This window comes from Pyrus communis, chromosome 14, assembly GCF_041283825.1.
Source record: "Pyrus communis isolate YQ-2024b chromosome 14, ASM4128382v1, whole genome shotgun sequence".
Taxonomy (NCBI): Eukaryota; Viridiplantae; Streptophyta; class Magnoliopsida; order Rosales; family Rosaceae; genus Pyrus; species Pyrus communis.
In genome coordinates, this window is record NC_142578.1 from 713,673 (window position 1) to 733,690 (window position 20,018).

At 37.5% G+C, this 20,018-nt stretch overlaps 3 protein-coding genes across 8 annotated transcripts; 2 read left to right on the forward strand and 1 right to left on the reverse strand.

Moving 5' to 3' along the window:
* Positions 1–942: 942 nt before the first annotated feature.
* LOC137712495 (putative serine/threonine protein kinase IREH1) lies at positions 943–9,716 on the reverse strand. Of its 3 annotated transcripts, XM_068451568.2 has the most exons (18): positions 8,692–9,716; positions 8,054–8,118; positions 7,753–7,935; positions 6,285–7,658; positions 5,759–5,931; positions 5,293–5,530; positions 4,702–4,794; positions 4,480–4,620; positions 4,291–4,383; positions 3,656–3,860; positions 3,194–3,279; positions 2,994–3,079; positions 2,434–2,485; positions 2,279–2,335; positions 2,005–2,178; positions 1,810–1,887; positions 1,460–1,546; positions 943–1,327 (listed from the first exon to the last, which is right to left on the reverse strand). In XM_068451568.2, exons 1-17 carry the CDS (start codon positions 9,398–9,400, stop codon positions 1,463–1,465), a joined length of 3,891 nt encoding a protein of 1,296 aa, XP_068307669.2. In that variant the 5' UTR covers positions 9,401–9,716; the 3' UTR covers positions 943–1,327; positions 1,460–1,462. The 3 variants fall into 3 exon arrangements, 2 of the variants coding, with proteins under 2 accessions (XP_068307669.2, XP_068307668.2); XR_015956026.1 differs by having other exon boundaries at positions 943–1,546; positions 3,629–3,860; XM_068451567.2 differs by having other exon boundaries at positions 943–1,546.
* Positions 9,717–11,922: 2,206 nt separating this feature from the next.
* On the forward strand, positions 11,923–16,126 carry LOC137713389 (protein TIFY 6B). Of its 3 annotated transcripts, XM_088684810.1 has the most exons (8): positions 12,223–12,503; positions 14,012–14,205; positions 14,368–14,621; positions 14,743–14,833; positions 14,919–15,024; positions 15,157–15,255; positions 15,392–15,452; positions 15,693–16,126. In XM_088684810.1, the coding sequence occupies exons 1-8, from the start codon at positions 12,419–12,421 to the stop codon at positions 15,814–15,816; spliced, it is 1,014 nt and encodes a 337-aa protein (XP_088540936.1). In that variant the 5' UTR covers positions 12,223–12,418; the 3' UTR covers positions 15,817–16,126. The 3 variants fall into 3 exon arrangements, with proteins under 3 accessions (XP_068308779.2, XP_068308781.2, XP_088540936.1); XM_068452678.2 differs by having other exon boundaries at positions 11,923–12,503; positions 14,919–15,255; XM_068452680.2 differs by having other exon boundaries at positions 12,135–12,503; positions 14,434–14,621; positions 14,919–15,255.
* A 559-nt stretch (positions 16,127–16,685) lies between these two features.
* LOC137712995 (TPR repeat-containing thioredoxin TDX) lies at positions 16,686–19,933 on the forward strand. 2 transcript variants are annotated; one of them, XM_068452220.2, is made up of 10 exons: positions 16,686–16,949; positions 17,068–17,101; positions 17,770–17,919; positions 18,017–18,104; positions 18,206–18,286; positions 18,417–18,481; positions 18,592–18,732; positions 18,804–18,917; positions 19,203–19,233; positions 19,435–19,933. In XM_068452220.2, exons 1-10 carry the CDS (start codon positions 16,840–16,842, stop codon positions 19,767–19,769), a joined length of 1,149 nt encoding a protein of 382 aa, XP_068308321.2. In that variant the 5' UTR covers positions 16,686–16,839; the 3' UTR covers positions 19,770–19,933. The 2 variants fall into 2 exon arrangements, with proteins under 2 accessions (XP_068308321.2, XP_088540417.1); XM_088684291.1 differs by having other exon boundaries at positions 16,853–16,949; positions 17,752–17,919.
* Positions 19,934–20,018: the final 85 nt, after the last annotated feature.

The following is a 20,018-nucleotide window of genomic DNA, read 5'->3' on the forward strand; positions in this document are numbered from 1 at the left end:
GAAGCTTTTTTGGGTGTACTATGAATTATCTATACAGTTAAAACCTTTTTCTCTAATCCCAATTTTGACCAATTAACCACCTTTTTTTGGGATATTCCAGATGATCTTTCACGTCTCAATTATTCATTCATACAAAAAAAAAAAAAATGTTATTTTTATTATAATTTGTATAATTCTTTTAATATAGATGAGATTCACCTGTGTAAGTAGATCGTACTTCTGTTAGAACGATAACACAAATAGGTGATAAGTGTAACATTACTTCTACTTACATGCACTGATAATTTGAAACTAAATGTCTTTCATCGTCTACATCATGAAAATTGACTTTTTCACAAATATGCAACATTATGTAAAAAAATAACCATGCTTCTATTATGTCCTATGTCAAAGAATAATTTTTTTTAATACACATCTGAAAATTTGAGGTGCTCCACTATTCTTTCAAAATTCATAAAAACGTACGACTCAAAAGACGATAAGCCCTCAAATTGGATTAGAACTTTTCTATAGAATAATGCTACACTCTTTTTTACATTTTACATTTCATACACTGTTATAAGTTTTGTCTTTTATTTCTCTTTAACTCATTTAGTCCGACAGCCAAAAAATTGAGAAATGCGTTAAAAGTAAAAAATAATGTGTAAATAACACTACCCTTTCCTTAATGCTCATGCATTTTTCACCAAACGCTTGAATAATTTGCAATGGATATTCTCCACATAAAAGTCAAAATTATTGTAATATATGTGGATGGGCCACATAAATAGTTCATTACTATTTATCCAAAGAAAAATCAAATGGATTATTATTTATATGAAGAAATTACCATTCAGCCAGGCTAGAGAGAGAAGAGAAAATAGTGAAAGTTATTTTGCACTCCTATTTTTTCAAATAATGAAAGAACGTACTACTACCACCCCAAGAACGTAAGCACACTTATTGAACCTCGTAAATATTGTCTTATTTATTTTATTCCACTGCACACATACAACGCTCCGCATCTGTCGAAAAATTGAATAAAACAAGATACAGTGCGATTTGGAAGAGAGAGGACGTGTTTTCACATTGCCATGGGGAAGGAAAACCAAGAGACTAGTGACAAAAATCCTCAAGCTCAACCAGCACAGGGTATACCAATTAGGATACAGCAAAGTCCTTAAGATACAAAAGACTACTCAGACCGTAAAATTGACGCCCCTGCGGCGGATAAGTTACCTATAAGAGCAAGGAGCACATACCGAACCAGTTTCGGCTTTTTGAGTTTTCTGAATTCTCCCATCTCTCCAGGTGCAAATTCATCACTCAAATTGCTCTCAACTGCTCACTGTAAACGAAAGAAAAAATGATCGATGATCATATGTACAAACAACGACGAGGTGATTAGGCCCCAAAAACAAGCCCAAATCATTGCGGTGGCAAAACCCTAATCCTGGGTTTTGAGACAACCAGGAGCAACCTGCTATGCGCTGGGATTCAATGACGGATCGTCCTTAAAACCCTTTGAAAGCAGATCATAGTTGATTGATGCAAGCTGGGAGAGATTCTGAACCATGATCATAAGAAAATAAAGTAAGATATGTCACGAAAAGGTGAAAAAATGAACTAAATAATTAACAAAAATAGATCCATGCAAAGCAGTGGGAAAGCAACATCAGCATAAGATGACGGATGACAAGAGGAAACAAAAAATACATGGCATCCAAGACACTATTCATGAAGAACTCACGACTAATTACAGTATGAGCATCTTGAGTGGTCATTTTAGAGATGATAAAAGAAACGACAGCCTTGTAAGTTAAGAAATACCTTAAATGAGAAATTACTGAAAGAGTAATTGATAGAAGAGCCAGACTCGAACTCTGTCAGACCCCCACATTCATCACCCTGTCAATGAATGTCGCCCCAAGATCATGTCAGTGCTGCAAATTATATTGAAATACGGGCAATATAAAATATATTCTCATCAGTAGTTAAAAGCACTCGTTTCTTGAACTAATGTACCACTTCCTCATGACGGTTGCTCAAGCAACTGCTACTGCCACTTAAGCTGTCAGAATCACTGGAATCATCCATGTCACTGGGTGGATATACATGTTGATCTGAAGGATTCCATGAGTAACGACTGGTGAAGTAACTGGTATCTAGAGCACTCTCTGAAGTGGGAACAAACGCAGTCTGCAAGAAATGAGAAGTCATAAGGGAGTGGTGCTAACCAACCCGAAGATGAAAAATCTGTCTTCATTTTTATGATTTATGAATACGCTGTATCACACACCTTTTGCCTGGCAAGCGTGTCCCAGTTGATATCTTTAAAGAATGGATGCTGCTTCACCTTTATCACAGATTGCAGTTTTGTTAGTTTATCGAAGAAGTTTGAAAGATCATGCACTAAAATATAATGAATAAGAAGCAAATCTAACTAACAAATACCTCTGATGCACCTCTAGCTCCAAGTCTTTGATTAGGATCTTCTGTCAATAACCTGGAAACTAGTTGTATCAGCATTAACTAAACAAACATCACAACTACATGCTGTCACTAGACATCACATGTAAATATGCATGAATATGCATTTGCATGTTTGAACATAATGGACCTTTAAACTGGAACACAAATTCGAACAAAATCTAAGATCACTTTTCAATCCCACGCATTCAAAGAACAAATTAACAAATTAGATAAAAATTGTTATTCCACGTTTAGGCCTCCTTGCAAAATAAGAAGAGAGTTCCTGCAGACTGAAACCATGAGTGACGGGTTCATAACTTGCAGTAGAATTAAAGAAGTTCAAGAATGTTTACACAAGTATCTTAAAACTAGACCAAAACAGAGCGCCAATGCCCTTGATCTCAACACAAACTGACTAATGGTCAACTTCAATGGAGATGCTAACTTCAACAGAAACAAATATTTCCTCCTTAGCAAAGCAGTAACAATACATATCTTTGAAAACAATAAAATCGCATAAAAATCTTGGAAGATTCACTTACTGATCAATAAGATCCTGTGCTTCAGGACTCATCTCGCCAACCCCAGGCCAAGGAATATTACGGTTGAGAATATTATCAAATATAGTCTACAAGCAAAAGAAGAAAATGGTTAAAAAGAACAAACTGTGAAATCACAAACAATTTTTGTTGTAAACACCAAGCCTATGTATTATAACATATTTTAGATGCAATGTATTAACCTGAGGATGCTCAGCATTGAAAGGTGGAATTCCAACAATCAATTCAAATAAAATGACACCAACAGACCACCAATCTGCAGTTGCACCTGTGGACCATAGAACAGCAGCAAGTTGTTAATCTTACAACGGTTTAACCAATAAACAGAACAGAAAGCTGTTTGGCAAAAACACAAGAGCATAATGGCCACGCCCTTAAATACTTAAATAGTGATCAACCAAATAAGTGAACAGCATGTTTGGGGAAAAGCAGGGAAAACAAGAGCATTATGGTTGGGTGCCCTTAAGCTTCCATGAAAGACTAAAGAGTACCAATGAATAATGATTTAAACATTTTAGCCCATAGTTGAACATCGGGCTAATTAGTATTTCTTTCTTGATGTTGAAGCTTAATCTAAGGCTGAAAAGTTTAGAACAAGATAAAGGCAATAATAGCACCTTAAACTTAAAAAAGGCTATACGAACCATGTCCTGTTCCCAAAAGTATCTCTGGTGCCAAATAGTCAGGTGTACCGACTGCAGAACGTTTCTTTCGGCTTTCTCGCTGATGCTCAGAGAGAGATAATTCAGGTTCATCTTCCCCAAGAAGGGATGTGCTACTAACTGCTGGACCAGATAAATCATCAGTGCTGTTGATGAGACCAACCTTCGAAAGCCCAAAGTCTGTCAACTGCTCAGATGGAATACAAAAGGTTAAATTTGGGTGGACAAAGAAGTGAAAGCCATCTATAACCCCCATTCAACTGCTACACAAAAATGAAAATTATTTCCAACCCACTAGGCACAAACTACTGAAATTATTTATTTAAGAAAGAAATAGATTGAGAGCAATCTTCGGATGTGCCTATGTGAGTGCTAGTGCTCTATTTTATGATGTGAAATAATTGAAATTTATACAAAACGTTTCATTTATCTTGAACAAAATATGCATCCAACTAAAGCTAAACCATGTAACTATCACGAGCTCTAGTAGAGATAGATTTTCAAATTTCACTATCCTGCTTCAACTGAAAAACTCGATGATATTAAAGGCACTATTATATTGACAATTTGACATTGAAACGCAACAAAACTAATAAGATAAATCTGTATGTACATGCCTTAACATGGCCGTCATGAGCAATTAACAAATTGTCAGGCTTCAAATCACGATGAACCACACGAAGTGAATGTAAATACTCTAAAGCAAGCACCTGCAAAATCAAAAATAGACAAACACGACCTCAGACTATGAACTTGCAAAGCGAAGTATGCAGCAAAATAGTTCTGAAGAAGTTGCAAGCCTATACCACTTCTGCTATATATACACGAGCAACCTCCTCGTCCAAGCAGCCTAAATTTCTCAACAATGAGTATAGATCTCCTCCATTCAAATACTCCATCACAAGATACAAGTTTTCACTACAAGTAAAAGAATAGAAGAAGCGAACCTGATACAGTTCAAATTGTGTTAGAATGAAACAAAATGTTCTCAAGGCAAGGTAAAACGCTTTGCTAGAACACCGGCTCACCACAAAAGGATTGCGGACTGAAATCAAGATGTCACGTTCTGCTAAAATACTTTCAACAGCATTCTTCCGGATCATATCAGCCTTTTTAAGAACCTGTTACAAATGATACAAAATAAGAATGAGCAAATCCTCTTCATGCTCAATGATAGGGAAAAACCAAAACATTCTTTTCTTTGTTTTCAGGGTGTTTGTGGGGATGGAAACACTGAAATTTCATAGACTAGACAGGCTAGGTATGATCCAAAATATCATCATTTTCATACTTACAGTAGTTGTAATAAGTTTTAACCAAAAAAATTGTACGCAGCTTCCAAACAAAAATAGAATGTGGTTGAAAAACCACTAAATTGATGTATGCCAAAAGTTTCCACAGGTTCAAATTAAAAATAAAAATAGAGAAGAAGAGCTATCACAATAAAAGCACACAGAAGGCCGGCTATAACATGAATAAATCACCGAAAAAACTAAAAAAAGTAAAAACTCGGTAATGTACAGAAAATTATATCAGAGAAAAACAGGAAGCTTAATCAAACTAAAGGTGACATGGAGCAATACAGTCAGCAAGAAATTACATGTCTAATTATGTGGTACCTTAATCGCAAAAAGATCCCCTGTTGTTCTCTTTTTAGCTAAGAAAACTCGCCCAAATGCCCCACGGCTTATTGGCTTGATAATTTCAAAGTCATCTATAGATGTTCGGTCCTTGGAAAACTGTACAGGGCTTGTACGAACCACATCATCTTCTAGTGGAGCTTCTTCATCAATTACGGTAGTTGCTAAATCAACCTTCTCATCATCCACTAACTCACAAAGCTGCAAATACTTCTCCCTAGAATATCAACATTACGACAATGTAAAATTGAACTTAAAAAGGAACTGAAAAGGTTACACGTAATTCTGATGATTTCTTAATGAATTGTTTAATACCACATTTCAGGAGAAATGTAGATACCAAGAAAAATAGCAGCAAGTACCCACATTCAAGGAACATTAATGAACACTTTAGTTCAAGGCTTGAAGCTTGTTAAAACCAAGAAAAATAGCAGCAAGTACCCACCGAATCAGCTTCTCAACGCGTGCCCCAAATGTTTCCACGGTAAGTGCATCAAACTTTCTGCGGTCTATAACAACTCTCAAGTCTTCAAGACAAGACAGTAGATATGGCATAGAGCGATCATCATCCAAAGGCGTATTTGCTACGCACCGAGCAATATCAGAAAGTTCATTCATCTGCATCATCCAAAAGCAGTTAGCTTTGATAGAATGAAAAATAAGTCTTTGAGCAAAACAAATACTAAAATTAAATCAAATTCATGCAACTTTGAAAGTTTGAATAAAATATATATCCCACTTCACCGTGTGCAGACACTAATAATCTGCAGGTGGTGCACAGTATTTGAAGTGAAAATTTAAAGACTTGGAGAGGACAGCAAGATGTTTCCATTGCATTTTCAATTTGACAAAGATTATAGCTCAGGTTGTAAATTGATATTCAAATGCCGAACAATTGCATCACAAGCATGTGCTTGGGGAACTCCCAGAGCAAATAAGTATTTGTAAAATCAAATAGATTAATAAGATACCTGAGGAATATCGTCTTGCTCAGAGAAAGAAGCCTTGCCTGCAAGGAGCAAGTCAATCTGACTGGCCCTTGGTGTCAATAAGGGAGACCTAGGAGTCATGCTGCCTGCAGATGATGTTGTCATTCCTTGATCAGACTTTGGACCAAAACGAGTTCTACATGACATGGAAGGTAGACCTTTCAAGTCATCCATAAAAGCTGAATTATCAGCTTCAGGAAAACAATCGAGCATGTCCTCTGAGCCTCTGTGGGACCAGTCACTAAGTTTTGGAGATATAACGTCAGATTCTTCGGTCACACTTGAATTAGATGCCTTCGCAACGTCTGGACTACCTACACCATGCTGGATATCCTTTTGAGCAAAGGACTCCATCAGTTTTTCAAGGGTTTCAGAAATTCTGACAAGACGCTCATTCACACTTATACCCTTTGGATCACATCGATCAGCAATCGCACAAATTCTTGAATGGTCTTCCACATTTGCAGTTGGAACCTCCTCCTCACAGATGCGACATATTATAGAACTATCGTCAGATACATTCGGTTGATTTCCCCAACCCCAAGACGGTTTGTGCTGGTGCTTGGAAGAACGCTCATGAGAATCCTTGCCAGAAGGCTCAGGTAGCTTAACAGAAGTAGGATCAATGTCAAAAGTCCCTCTCTTGTTGTCTGAACCTTTCAAATGTTCAACCTTAGGATCACTCTGCTCCTTAAATTCAGTAGTTTCTTTCATGCTTTTCGCAACCGGAGATGGGAATTTCTTCCAAGATGTCATCCGGTCCCTACTAGCAGGAGACTCCGAATTCTTAGGTGGTTGATCAACAGGAGGTGAGAACAAATTTCCCGGTAAAACATGGTCTCTCTTCCATTCCAAACCGTGTTGCTCCTGACTGTAAGATTTCCTAGCTGAAGCTGCTTTAGAAGCTTTTGCAACACTTAAGTTCTTTGGATCCTTTGCCAAACTTGGCGGAATTCTTTTATCAGTGGAACGCAGAACTCTTGATTGACGAAGCTGGAAAACCTGTTCATCCTCGGCCAGTCCGGTTTCCTTATGGAATTGCAGCAACCTAGTACACCTTGTGAGTATGAAAAGCATTCGAGTGTGAAGCTGCTTCAGCACACCCGGAGGAAGTTCTTGACGTCTATCATCCAATTCCTGAACTATGCCTTCACACTGAAGCCAAAACTCTCCAGATGATGTCACTGCACAACTTCGTGCCAAAACCAGCAAATCCTCAAGAGTTTCCTGCAACTCTGGATGATTATCTGCATCTTTTTCAAGAATTCCAACTAAATCTGCTGCAAATATAGCCAGATCAGAGTTCACTTCTTCCTTTGCTTTGTCAAACTTTGCCCTAATTGCAACCAAGATTTCCTGCATATCAGAAGCATGATTCCAAGCAGGTGAAATTTCCTAGTTCAAATTTAACTACTCATAAAAAGGTGATATAAGATGAAGACAAAAGTACCTCCAGGTTGTTCAAGCCTCGAGGCTTCCAAAATGGGAAAGGTCGTACACCCTTTGAATTCAGTTCATGGGAAAAACTTTTTATATCAGAAGGAAGCCTCTTCCTTGGTGCACTTGTTAAGCGGAGTATAGCTTGAAAACGGGGCGACTCGGACTCCTTGGGATTTTCACAATCATATGCAGTCTATTAAGGAAAAATATCAATCGCAAACACATTATGACAAGAAATAATAGAACAAGGAAACCATCAGAAATAAGTAAATAAATACGTGGAGACGTAAATAAAATAATTGTACCCGCACCTCTGGTGTACATACATCTGAACTTCTTAAACCTCCAGAGTGACCCCAAGATGATACGTTTCTCCCTATTAAGGATGATGGAGGTATCAAAAGCCATTAGAGGGGAAAATACACCACACATCGTATAAAATATGAAAGTGTACCAAAAAATCCAGTAATTTGCATAAAAGACCAAAGGCATTCTAGTATCAACTCATGAAGCATGAGAAAAACTAACTACACGCCAACCGCACTTGTCGTCCATGTTTTCCTAAGCTTACACAAATTGATGGGTGGAGTACTACCTTAAACTAGATTCATGTAGTGGTAGGGTACACCTGCCTGAACCGGAGCCTCATCCACTCATCACACCATTGCACACTCATCAAAAGATAAAGCTTTCACAGCTCCACAGATTATTCAAAATCAATGCCTTTCACAAACGTTAACCTTTAATAGTTTTGGTTGGAGTTCAAGTCATATTTGTGGTAATGCCTACAGCCTACAAGAGTGATTTCGAAAACCATGTGACTCCCAAGTTCCCAACTCAATTCACGACCTAAAGGCTAAATCTTTAACGATAACCCAGTGCATACTGCATAAACTAAATTAGCACAACTTATAAAACTCCTGCATCGCATAATTGCTCGAAATCATACCATCTTCAGCCGACGATTCTCCCTTCCGTAACCGCGACGGCGCCACCCCGTTGGGGCTCTGGTCTCTCGAAGGCAAGCTACCGGTTGATGCAGCATCAGAATTGCTGCCATTATCACCCCAACTCCCACTTGTCACATTGTCATTGAACCCAATCCTACTCTGACTCGCAGCCTCCTTCTTCTTCCCCCCACCTCCCGACCCTAAACTCCGATCGCCGACCCCTGGCCTCGACAAATTACTCGAGCCCAGTGCCGACCCTTTGTCACCCCTAAACCCAAAAAAGCTCTCTTGAGGCAATGGCCCCGATCTCGTCTTTATCCTATTCAACCCCAGCGACGACGCCAGAATGGGAGACACCGAAGCCGCCGGCTCCGCAGCCCCCGATGCGGACGCAGACGACTTCTTCGAAGTCGCGCCAGTCGAGCTCGCGGACTTCGCCGGCGTCTTAAACTGAGCTGGACTCTCTTTCCCCTTCACATCCTTCTTCTTTGACCCGTCTTTGACTAGACTCTGCCTACTGAATCCGCCGCCGCCGCCGGAACTGGTACTCGGGGCGGGCGAGTCGTCTTTGGATGCGGATTTAGGCTTCTTCTTATCGGATCGGATCGGGGAGTTGGAACCCAGAGATCGCGGGCTGTTATTCGACCCATCGGGGCTGTTGGAGGAGTCGGATTTCTTAGAGGAGAAGAACCTGCCCTTGAACACCATTGCTGTGTATAGATTTCCTTTCTAGGGCTTGTGAAATATGCGCAGCCCTAGCGTGGAAGCATAGGGCTGCTTTTAGAGAGAGAAAGTGGAGGAGAGAGAGAGAAGCAGGAGTTGGTTGGAAGTTCGAGAAATGGATGTGTCGATGGTTTGAAAGTAGAGAGAGAAGGAGGGGCGAAGAAGAAAAGAGAGAAGAATGTGAGTCGAGTCGAATGGCACGGATATAGCGCCTCCGCGTGTGATCATTTTTCCAAACCTTTGATTTCAAACACTGTTAAAACTTATAACGTCAACAAGATATTTCCAATTTTCTATGTTTGAAATTTGTATTTCTAAAGTTGTAGTTACAGAGGTTTGCGTTTTGGATGAACCGTTTGGGTAACGTTGAAATCATTTATTTTTGCATTCAATAATTTGAGTTTGAATCTCTTTGGGTTTTAAGTTTGTATCTCGCTTTTTAATGTCATTGGACTAGTACTCGAAACAAAAAGAAAATAACACATATATCACAATGAAATGAAAGATGTGAGAGGGCAATGATCATATACATTTCTTCATCTATGAAATTCGAATTTAAGACTTTTTACTTAAAGTCAGGGAAAATATCACATACTGTTGTATAAAGTTGTTACAAGTTGATATTATTTTATTTTTTTTAACAAATGATATTTATTTATACTAAGAATATATGGTAAGCTTAGGGTTTAGCCTCATATTGAGCGAGCTAGTAATAATATGATTCAAATTTGATTATCGAAAATCGAACCTAATCTGTCATTTATAAGTAAAGAAGAATACCACTAAATCATACTACTAAGTGACTATTAGTTGATATTAAGAATTAGTGAGAGGGCGGTGATCCATAATGTCAATGTTGACCCATAGAAGCTGTCCCACGCTGCACTAGAAAGAGCAAAATAGTTGGGCCTGCCTTGCCTGCGAGGTGCTTAACTTTTGAGCCCATTTAACATCATAAAGCATAACAAAAGCCCATTACACAATGAGTTGGGTTAAATTAGCCAATTTGCAAACTGGATTCTGGGTAATGCCTCCTTCATTGCGGATGGGGTCCAAGACTTCGGAACAAAAGAAAATTGACTCCCAATTTTTTCTTTTTTATTTTTATTTTTTTGTTTGTCAATAGCAGTGTGTAAAATATGAAAATAGAATTAAAGTCTTAATTTGACCTCATGTCGGAAAAACTTTTAAGTTTAACCTAAAATCGATAAATATTATCGATATTTTTTTATACATATGTTCAATATCAGATAAACTTTTATATCCAAACTAATGTTTGACAATTCTTGAAACTTCATTTTAAATTTTCATCGCAACCGTTATTTTAAACAAGAAAAGAAGTGGGGAACCTCGAACACGAGGGAAGAGGGTCACTATTTCAATTTAGAAACATTTTTTTTTCTGAAAATAAAAAAATTATTAAGTCCACAAACTTTTGGATGATCAAAAGGCTAAAGAGAAAGGAGGAGATCTTGTAAGCTAATTATATTTTTTTTTTAGGCACAAGTTGCGTTGTAGTTGTATAGCAACAACAATATAAACTGTACCTTTAATCCATTTTTTAATTATTAATATACTAAAGAACTTGTTAGCATCGATAACGAGCAGATGTACTGCCCTTATGCGTTGATAAAAAGCACATGTACTGCATTTGTGCGTTGATAAAGAGCAGATGTACTACACTTACGCACTCGAACATAAATTTTATATTGTATAATTTCAATTAATTTATTGTAGAATATTATTTTTATTTATAAAATAAAAGTTGTTCCAAAGACTTCATCTTGTGCACGCAATAACAAAAGGTATAGAATATTATTATTCACACATTTCAAATATTTTCTACATCTCTTATTAATTTTTGTCTATTAATATTTTTTAACTCATTTGGTTCTATAGTCGAAATTAAAAATAATATGAGAAGTTAAAAAAAAATGTAAATAATATCATTCAAAATATAACAACATACTCAATATAACTATTTTGAAATGTGAATATCTATAAATCAATTAAATATGTTGGTGAGCTCAAATGGGTATTTTTATAATGCAAGCAAGGACAATGCATTCCACAAGTCTATTTTAATATGCAATAATAAAAGCATTTGGATTTTGTTTCTCATGCCAGCCACATGCCCGCCTCCGTATGTGAACTGCACATTGCACAATAGAAAGATGGAAACTTTAACGAAAAGTTTTTAGTACAGTTGATTTTAACGAAAAATTATATTTTTACACTTAAAAGTCAATTATAATACTGTTCACTTTATCATTTATTTTATCCTTATCGTTAAAACTCAAAATTTTTAAGCACTTTTCATTAATTTTTCTTAAAATAATAAGTAGTTAATTATTTGATTTGCAAAGTTCGTCACACGTTACGTCATTTTTTGGACCACAAGAAACATTGATTCACGAGAGAAGAAATGTTAAAAATACTATCTTAAAAGTAAGACAGTTCATAAACGGTTCGACATTGTATAATTCAAGTCATCCACATGCTCACATGCAAAAACCCAACCTCATTAAAAAAGACAACACTTCAAAAAAAAAAAAAAAAAGTAAAATAAAACTTCCCGCCACGTGTCTCTCCAGCGTCACTCTTCGGTGCCGCACGTGATCTTCGACTGGTGGTAACTGAAGGTCTCCGACCTGGAGCCAGCCGGTGGCCGGGCACCACCACCCAACACAAAATTACAATCTTTACAAATCCGACGGTCCAGATACAACACTCTCACACAATGGAAATGTGAGAGAGAGGAGGAGCTGTTGAGAAATTATATTACTTGGCTAGTCTTCCTCATCCGCATGTGATATGTCTCTGTCTTCCTCTCTATCCAAACAAGCAAGAATTTTGAGCTTTGGTTCTGAAAGTTCAGGCTTTTTTTTCCTGCTGGGGTTCTATCGGGGTTCTAAAGAATTCAAGAAAGTTAGCTTCTTTGTTGCTTTTGGTGGAATTTGGGTCTGAAATTTTTGTGGGTTTTTGAGCTGAAAGGTTGGAACAATGGAGAGGGATTTTCTGGGTTTGAGCTCCAACAATGGTTGTGTGACTCTGAAAGAAGAAACCAATGGTGAAGCCAAGAATTCAGGTTTGCTTTCAAGTTTTTATTTTTTTCATTTTTTATTTGGTTATTAATTGTAATTGTTGAGTTACTTTTACTTGTGGGATTTTGAGCTTGTGTTGAATCTGTTTGGTTGCATGTGGAGCTTGGAAACTCATCTAACGATACTAATTTGCATTTTAGTTTCTTAATCCCACTTTCCTGATCAAAAGCATCCATCTTGCTAAAGTAAAGATCAATTTTTTTCGACACAAGCGTTGTCGGGGGAGGGGGGTCTGATTTTTTGAACTCATGAGCTCAGTGCAAGGATAAGCGCTCTTAACAGCTTGAGCTACAAATCCGTTGCGGTAAAGATAAATATCGATTTAACTTGCTCAAGGTTGATTTATACATGCAGACCTGAGCTTGCTCAAGTTGACTAGAGCAAAGTGCTCTTCCCTCTACACCAAGTTTGAATGCCTTTCCCACTAATTTGGATGAATTTAGTGCAAAATATCGCTTGTATAAAAATTAAAAAAAAAATGTCGGATTTATACATGAAGGGTAAATTCGGGCTCCTGAACGTTACTGTGTTGACTTGTGGATCAATAAGAACATGGTGTAGTTGTCTTTAGTTTTATACTCTTTCTTGCTAACATAATAAAATGTGCCCTTTGTTTTCTTCCATTTTTGATATGTTTCCTCCATATTTTAGTTTGTTGGGTTATGCAGGATTATTTTTTTTTCGCTAACGAGCATATGAGATGTCATGCATTAAAGTAATGTGTCACGTTCGCTTGCATATTAGAAGAATTTTCGCATTGATCAAGGCTGTTAGGTGATACAGCATTTTATACTAAAAAACTTATGCAAATGGGAAACATTTATTTTAAGTTTGTGAATGATGAATCTTATAAGGCAATGTAATTGAATAGTTCTTTTTGATAACATGTAACTTATTGCGTTCTGAATTTTGTATACATTGTTCTTAAATCTGTTGTTGTGAATAGATACTGCCTGTCTGGATGGAACCGAGATTTATAATAAAAACGTAGTAAATAAACATACCCGATATAAAGTATACCCATAATAATAATACCACAAAGCGTGCAGCGCAAATGTTCCAAAAGGAGGGTCATAAAATGTTGTAGCAGTTTGCTAGATCTTTAAGGTCTTTTATAGGAGCTTTCCAGTTCTTCAAGTTCATTGTTCATTTCTCGCTTCCCCGTCTATTTAGAACATAACGTATGCCGACAATGTGCGCATTGCATATGGCTGTATTCATATTATCATTTATAGTGATCTTTTTACTTAAAAGATTTGTTGTGTTAATATTATGTTCATCTCAGTTAGACAGCTGTGATGGACACTCATGTTGAGATTTGTTTTTGTGCTCTCGGGTATAAATTACTGTAACTGCATTCCAAGGGAAACATGTTTCTTGTTGGCATCTATTTGCAGAGCCATATAACCTAAAACTTCCCATATTGCTTATTTGTGAAGGATTTATTCGTCCAAACTATTAGCCCGACACTCCATTTTTATTGATTTTGCAGCGGTACCTAGAAGTTCAGGGATGCAGTGGTCGTTTTCAAACAAGGTTTCTGCACTTCCGCAGTTCCTGTCTTTCAAGGCTCCTCAAGAAGATAGGCCAAGAAAAGCTGTTCATGATAATACATCTGCATTTATGACTATTTCAACTGCTGATGCTTTTCACTCCAGCCAGAAGTCATTCTCTGGTGTAATTCAGGTATTTCTTCTCCTACTTTCTGAATCTTTTTCAACGTGGCCTCGGGTATTTAGGATTTGAGAACAATATTCTTACATGTCGGTTTACTGAATAAGTGAAATTTGAATCGTTGTTTTGATTTAAAGTTGCTTTATAGGCTTCTTTTTTGCACAAATTTTGTAGAAAAATTTCGTTCTTGATAAGCAAGCTGGAAACCACTGTGGAATGACAATATATCCTATGCCGCAGTTTGATGCACATTCAGTTCATCACTCCCAGATCCCAATTACTTTGAGTTCTCCAGTTCTCCAATCCCATGCTCCTGTTGGGAATAATGGTTCTACCATAAAACTGCAACCACTTGGAGGAGTTCCAGTTTTGTCCCCTCTATTTGCTCATCCTTCTACATCCTCCGTAGTTGGTACCACCGATCTCAGGTACTTTAACACAGACCATATTCTGACCACAGTTCTGCTTGTTAGCAAATGGAATTGTACAACATATATTGAATCATAACTAGTTGGAAATTCGAGAAGCTAAGTTGAATTTCTTATGCAGGAACACATCCAATTCTTCTGGGGCGCCTGCTCAGTTAACCATCTTTTATGCTGGTTCTGTGAACGTTTATAATGATATATCTCCTGAGAAGGTATCTTATATTTGAAAATTTGATTCTTCAGTTTGTACATAAATTCAAGGTTATTTGTTATTAATTTCTTTATTTGTCTATTTAGGCCCAAGCTATTATGTTGCTGGCTGGAGATGGATCGTCTCCGACTCATTGTAAATCACCTTCCGTAGCTCAAGTGCATTCACCGATACCTGGGCCTTCACTAGGAGGTGATGGTTTTTTCGGGAACCAGTCCCATATTAAATGTTCAATCTCTGCGCTTCCAAGCCCTCTTTCTGCAAATTCACATGGTAGTTCTCACGTTGGAGGAACATTTAATAGCACTAATGAATTAGCTATAGTGAAACCAGTAGGAACTTCAGCGTCACCTATTGACCGCTCAGAGCCTTCTCCAGTAGTCAGTTCAGTGGGATCGGCTATGATGAACCTGATTCCAGCAGGTATAACTTTGTGGGTTTTGTTTTTGGTATGCTAGTGTTACGGTTATATCTGTGATACACAACGTCTTCTGTTCTTGTTTTTTCATTGAATTTGTTAAATATGAGCATGAACAATTCTTTATTCCTGTGTTTGCAGTACCTGTGCCTCAAGCACGTAAAGCATCCTTGGCTCGGTTTTTCGAGAAGCGCAAGGAGAGGTAACTTTCAAGGGTTATTTTTCCCCTCCATACATGCTTACATTGGTTTATACAGAAACGAAATTACCATTCGTTGTTAATTTCCAAATTTCAACACCCCATCACAACCAATATTTCCTGGAACTGCATAAACTCCATCTTAAACGCCTTTAATGTGAAACTGATACAATTTTTTATCTCCTCCAGACTTGAGCACCATCCTTAACTTTTATCGACTGACATTGAACTTTGTGTATTTAGGATGACGAGTACAGGACCGTACAATGTCAGTGGGAAATCTCCAGACCGCAGCATGCCCGGATCACAAGGTTTGAGTTACTCGTTCAACTCTTTCGGTTCTTGTCCTCCCCAAGCTACAAATTAGAGTTTTATGGTGGCGGTGTGCAGTCGAAAAGAGAAGAAGTAACAAAAGCTTCCAACTGGCATAGATCATTGTTTTAACAATCTCTTTTGTGCTTGTAGTTGTAAGATCATTTTTGGACCTGAGGGATTAGATAAATATATGATAGATATGTACATATATGGTATAAGTGTTCTGTTTTTTACCTTTCACTGTGCTGTAGAAATGTATTGCTTTACTTTCTGCATTGGAAGGCAAATTCTAGAGGCCATGTTTTTGTATTGATATGTTGTACCAATTGACATTGATGAAATTGAAGCAAATATTTGTTTTCCTTCTAAGAATGCAAATTACAATTATAGGACAAATGGATGTATTTGACTTGAAATTCAAGTGGTTAGAAGGTATTTCGACACCTGAGGTTCTTTGTTCGATTTTGCTTTGTCTCACGTGCTTTTCAAAAGGGAAAAAAAAAAACACACACACACACACACACATAATGATTACATGACCCAACTGGCAAACTTGTCGGGATTAAGTTTTAAACACTCAAACGAAGTCGTGTACGTGAATTAGGTCAGTTGATTAGAACAGTGTATCACTGTACGTGCCCCCTTGCAATTGAGGTCAATCCCAATTTTCAAAAATGATATTCGCATGACTCTATCTCTTCCAACTCTTTATTTTTTTTATGGTACTATTCACACACCTATTTTTATCTTTCACAGATTTCTGTTAATTTATTTTCTTTAATCATCTTCAAAGCATTCGATGAGACGACAAAAAATTGAAGGATATGTTGGATAAAAAAAAATTGAACATCTGAATAACACTGCTCTGAAAAACCACTTAACAAAAGCCGAGAAGATCCGAACGCGGTAAAAATTGGAGGGTCGAGTAACGGTTAAGTCCATCACTACTAGTACAGTGCGCCCTCATCGAATCCCTATTTCAAAAATTCCTTCCACAAGCTTCAAGCGCTTTCGGCTTTCGACTTTTCTGGAAAGTGATTCCTCTGATTCGCGAGAGACAGAGAGAGAGAGAAGAATGGATGCTGCAAAGGTAGAAGAACTGAAGGAGTTCATCAGCAAGTGCAAGTCAAACCCTTCAATTGTTCACACCCCTTCTCTCGCCTTCTTCAAGTCATATCTCCAAAGGCATCAACTTTGCTATCTTTGTATACGATTGTATAGAATTGTATGTTGATTGTATATAATTGTACGTGATTGGTATCTAATTCTTTGTTTTTGGCATGTGGGGTTTATTTGTTTGCAGCCTCGGCGCTCGGATTCCGCCGGTTCCGAAAATGGTGAGAGCTCTTATTTCTTCACAGTAACAGTAAAGCTTCAATCTTTATACAAATTTCAGTTTTTCTAGTTAGTATTCGTGTATCATATGTGTATATGCATGTTGGGAATTGTGGAATTACATAATTTAAGGTGTTCCGGGAATGCTGTGCTGCTGATCTGTCAAGAGTCCAACTTTTCCTCGTTTTGAAATTGTATAGGAGGTTTTCATTTTCTCAGAATTTCAAATTTCAGTAGGTTTTATGAGTGACGGGAATTACATTTCCCCCTGTGTTTTTTTGTAAGAGTTTGGCACACGTAGGCGCACAGGCACGCTTGATTAAACTTTCTAAGTACTTTGGTTGCATCGTGTTGTGGTTCGAGGAATCCTACTATGACCATGAAAAGTGAGTGTGGATGTTTAAAGCCGTTGGGTTGCGAAGATTTAAATGAACACAATAGCAATTGGCTCAACGGCTCCAACATCCATACACTTGCTCACTTTTCTCATGCTTTTAAGAGAATTTCTTGATGTGGTCCTCTTCAATGATATTTATTTTTACGAATTATACCAGACAAAGAAATAACATGATTACCCATAATTCTACTTTGACAAATTCCCTAAAACTTCGAGCATTCTTTTTGTTGTTTGTGGGGTTGTATATTGTTGTAGTGTTGGTTCTGGTAACAGGATAAAGATGATGGTGACATGTCAGACACGAAACAACACTTTGATGCCAAACGTGATCCATCTGGGAATAATGATGACGATATTGTTGAATCTGATATCGAGTTGGATGTTACTGATGTTGTGGAGCCTGATAATGATCCTCCACAGAAGGTAAGGGTTATACCTCCGTGACTTGTTACGCTTATATTTTAACTCTCTAAATGATTCTTCCTTTAGAAGCTGTACTGGGTCTATTTTTCATGTCCAGATGGGAGACCCGTCAATTGAAGTTACGGAAGAAATGCAGGATGCTGCACAAATAGAAAAATCAAAAGCTATTGATGCTGTCTCTGAAGGTATGGCATCTTCTTGTTGTGAAACTGTAATTAGCATTTGTAGTTGAGATTTCTCGGCTTGTCTTTTCACTATCTTTTAATTGGTTGTTCATTCTTTTCAGGTAAGCTGGACGAAGCCATAGATCTTATAACAGAAGCCATAATGTTGAATCCAGTTTCAGCTATACTAAAAGCAACCAGAGGTAAATTGATTATTATTTTTTCTAAATTCAATTTTCTCTTTTGTTTAGTTGTGCTTATATCTTTTTCATGTCTTGGCCGTCTTTTTTCGTATGTATCGTTCCCTTAGAAACCTGGTATCCTTGCTTTCAGCTAGTTTCTTTGTCAAATTGAATAAACCAAATGCGGCAATTTGTGATGCTAATGCAGCTTTAGAGGTTGGTCGATGACCCTCACTTTACTTGTTCTTGTATCCACTGTACAAGAAGTTTGAACTTTTTTCAGTAGTGAATATGGACAAGTGATCTCTATATTTATGTTTTTCCAGATCAACCCCGACTCTGCAAAAGGATATAAAATAAGAGGAATGGCTAAGGCCATGTTGGGTCAATGGGAAAAAGCAGCGAGTGATCTGCATGTAGCATCAAAGTTAGATTATGATGAGGAGATTGGTTTGGTGCTTAAAAAGGTGATTTTCTTCATTCTAGAAGGAGAAGCTTTCAGCGAAACTGTTCCTGAACAATTTCGTTTTAATTTCAGGTTGAACCTAATGTCCACAAAATTGAAGAGCATCGCAGAAAATATGAACGCCTGAGTAAAGAAAGGGAGATAAAAAGTGCTGAACAGGAGAGGAAGCGGAAAGCTGAAGCTCAAGTGAGTACTTGTATTAGAGTTAATAACGCTTTTGTCAAGAAATATCACATCGCTTTTGTTAAGAAGCTGGCAGTATGTGTTTGCTCATTCATTCATTTTATGATCTGTGGGGCCTTGTGGAGGCTGGAGTCATTTTCCTTTCAATTCCCTGTGCCACTAAATAATGACCTCATATAAGGGATGGATATGGCTGACCCCACGATTTGGGACAAAGACAAAGACGATGGCGTAGTGATAGAGAACCTTCATACTATACTAAACTACAATTCTTTCAATTTCATGCAGGAACGAGATGCGTTGTCTGCTCTTAAGGATGGTATGACATTTGATTTCTTTTATTCATACGCCATTTAGTAGTACATTAATGCAGGTAATTTTAAAGGTTCATGTCAACTTCATAACACCATTTGCAAGATATCATCTGTATAATTTCGTTTCTTTCTTTCCTTAGCTCATCTGGCTCATCCAATTTTCCTTGGGATTCTTTTAATGCATTTTTTTTTTTTGGTTTTGACAGGGGAAGTCATTGGTATACACTCAGCCAGAGAATTAGAGATAAAATTGAATGCTGCTTCAAAGATGTCGCGCCTTACAATCCTCTACTTCACAGCAACATGGTGTGGTCCTTGCCGCTTCATATCTCCTTTGTATACAAGCTTAGCTGGAAATTACAAAAAAGTCGTGTTTTTGAAAGTTGACATTGATGAGGCAAGAGATGTGGCTGCAAACTGGAATATCAGCGGTGTTCCGGCCTTTTTCTTTGTAAGAAACGGTAAGGAGGTTGACAAGATGGTGGGGGCAGACAAAACTGCACTAGAAAGGAAGATTGCACAACATGCAGGCTCAGTCTGAGCTAATCCTCGCGCGATGCGCTTGGATTTTGGAACGGTACCCTCCTAAGTCATAAACTGGAAGAGATTTCCATCTGAGAAGATTGTTATATTTCGACAAAACTTGTGTCCTGAAAATAGTAATCTGTGTATTTTACTGGAAATAAAATGTTGCTTTCTCGCCCAGTCGGATTTTTTTTTACTGGAAGTTACGAATATGAAATTATCTGCATTTCCTCTACTTCTCTTTATGTTTATGTCCCGACATGAT

Coding starts and splice junctions, on each gene's coding strand:
- LOC137712995 (XM_068452220.2), top strand. CDS start 16,840: ATGGATGCTGCAAAGGTAGAAGAACTGAAGGAGTTCATCAGCAAGTGC. Junction 18,105..18,205: donor TATTGATGCTGTCTCTGAAG/GTATGGCATCTT, acceptor CATTCTTTTCAG/GTAAGCTGGACGAAGCCATA. Junction 18,482..18,591: donor ATGCTAATGCAGCTTTAGAG/GTTGGTCGATGA, acceptor ATGTTTTTCCAG/ATCAACCCCGACTCTGCAAA.
- LOC137712495 (XM_068451568.2), bottom strand. CDS start 9,400: ATGGTGTTCAAGGGCAGGTTCTTCTCCTCTAAGAAATCCGACTCCTCC. Junction 8,119..8,691: donor AGAATCGTCGGCTGAAGATG/GTATGATTTCGA, acceptor CATCCTTAATAG/GGAGAAACGTATCATCTTGG. Junction 4,795..5,292: donor GGGATCTTTTTGCGATTAAG/GTACCACATAAT, acceptor CATTTGTAACAG/GTTCTTAAAAAGGCTGATAT.
- LOC137713389 (XM_068452678.2), top strand. CDS start 12,419: ATGGAGAGGGATTTTCTGGGTTTGAGCTCCAACAATGGTTGTGTGACT. Junction 12,504..14,011: donor TGGTGAAGCCAAGAATTCAG/GTTTGCTTTCAA, acceptor TTGATTTTGCAG/CGGTACCTAGAAGTTCAGGG. Junction 15,453..15,692: donor TTCGAGAAGCGCAAGGAGAG/GTAACTTTCAAG, acceptor TTGTGTATTTAG/GATGACGAGTACAGGACCGT.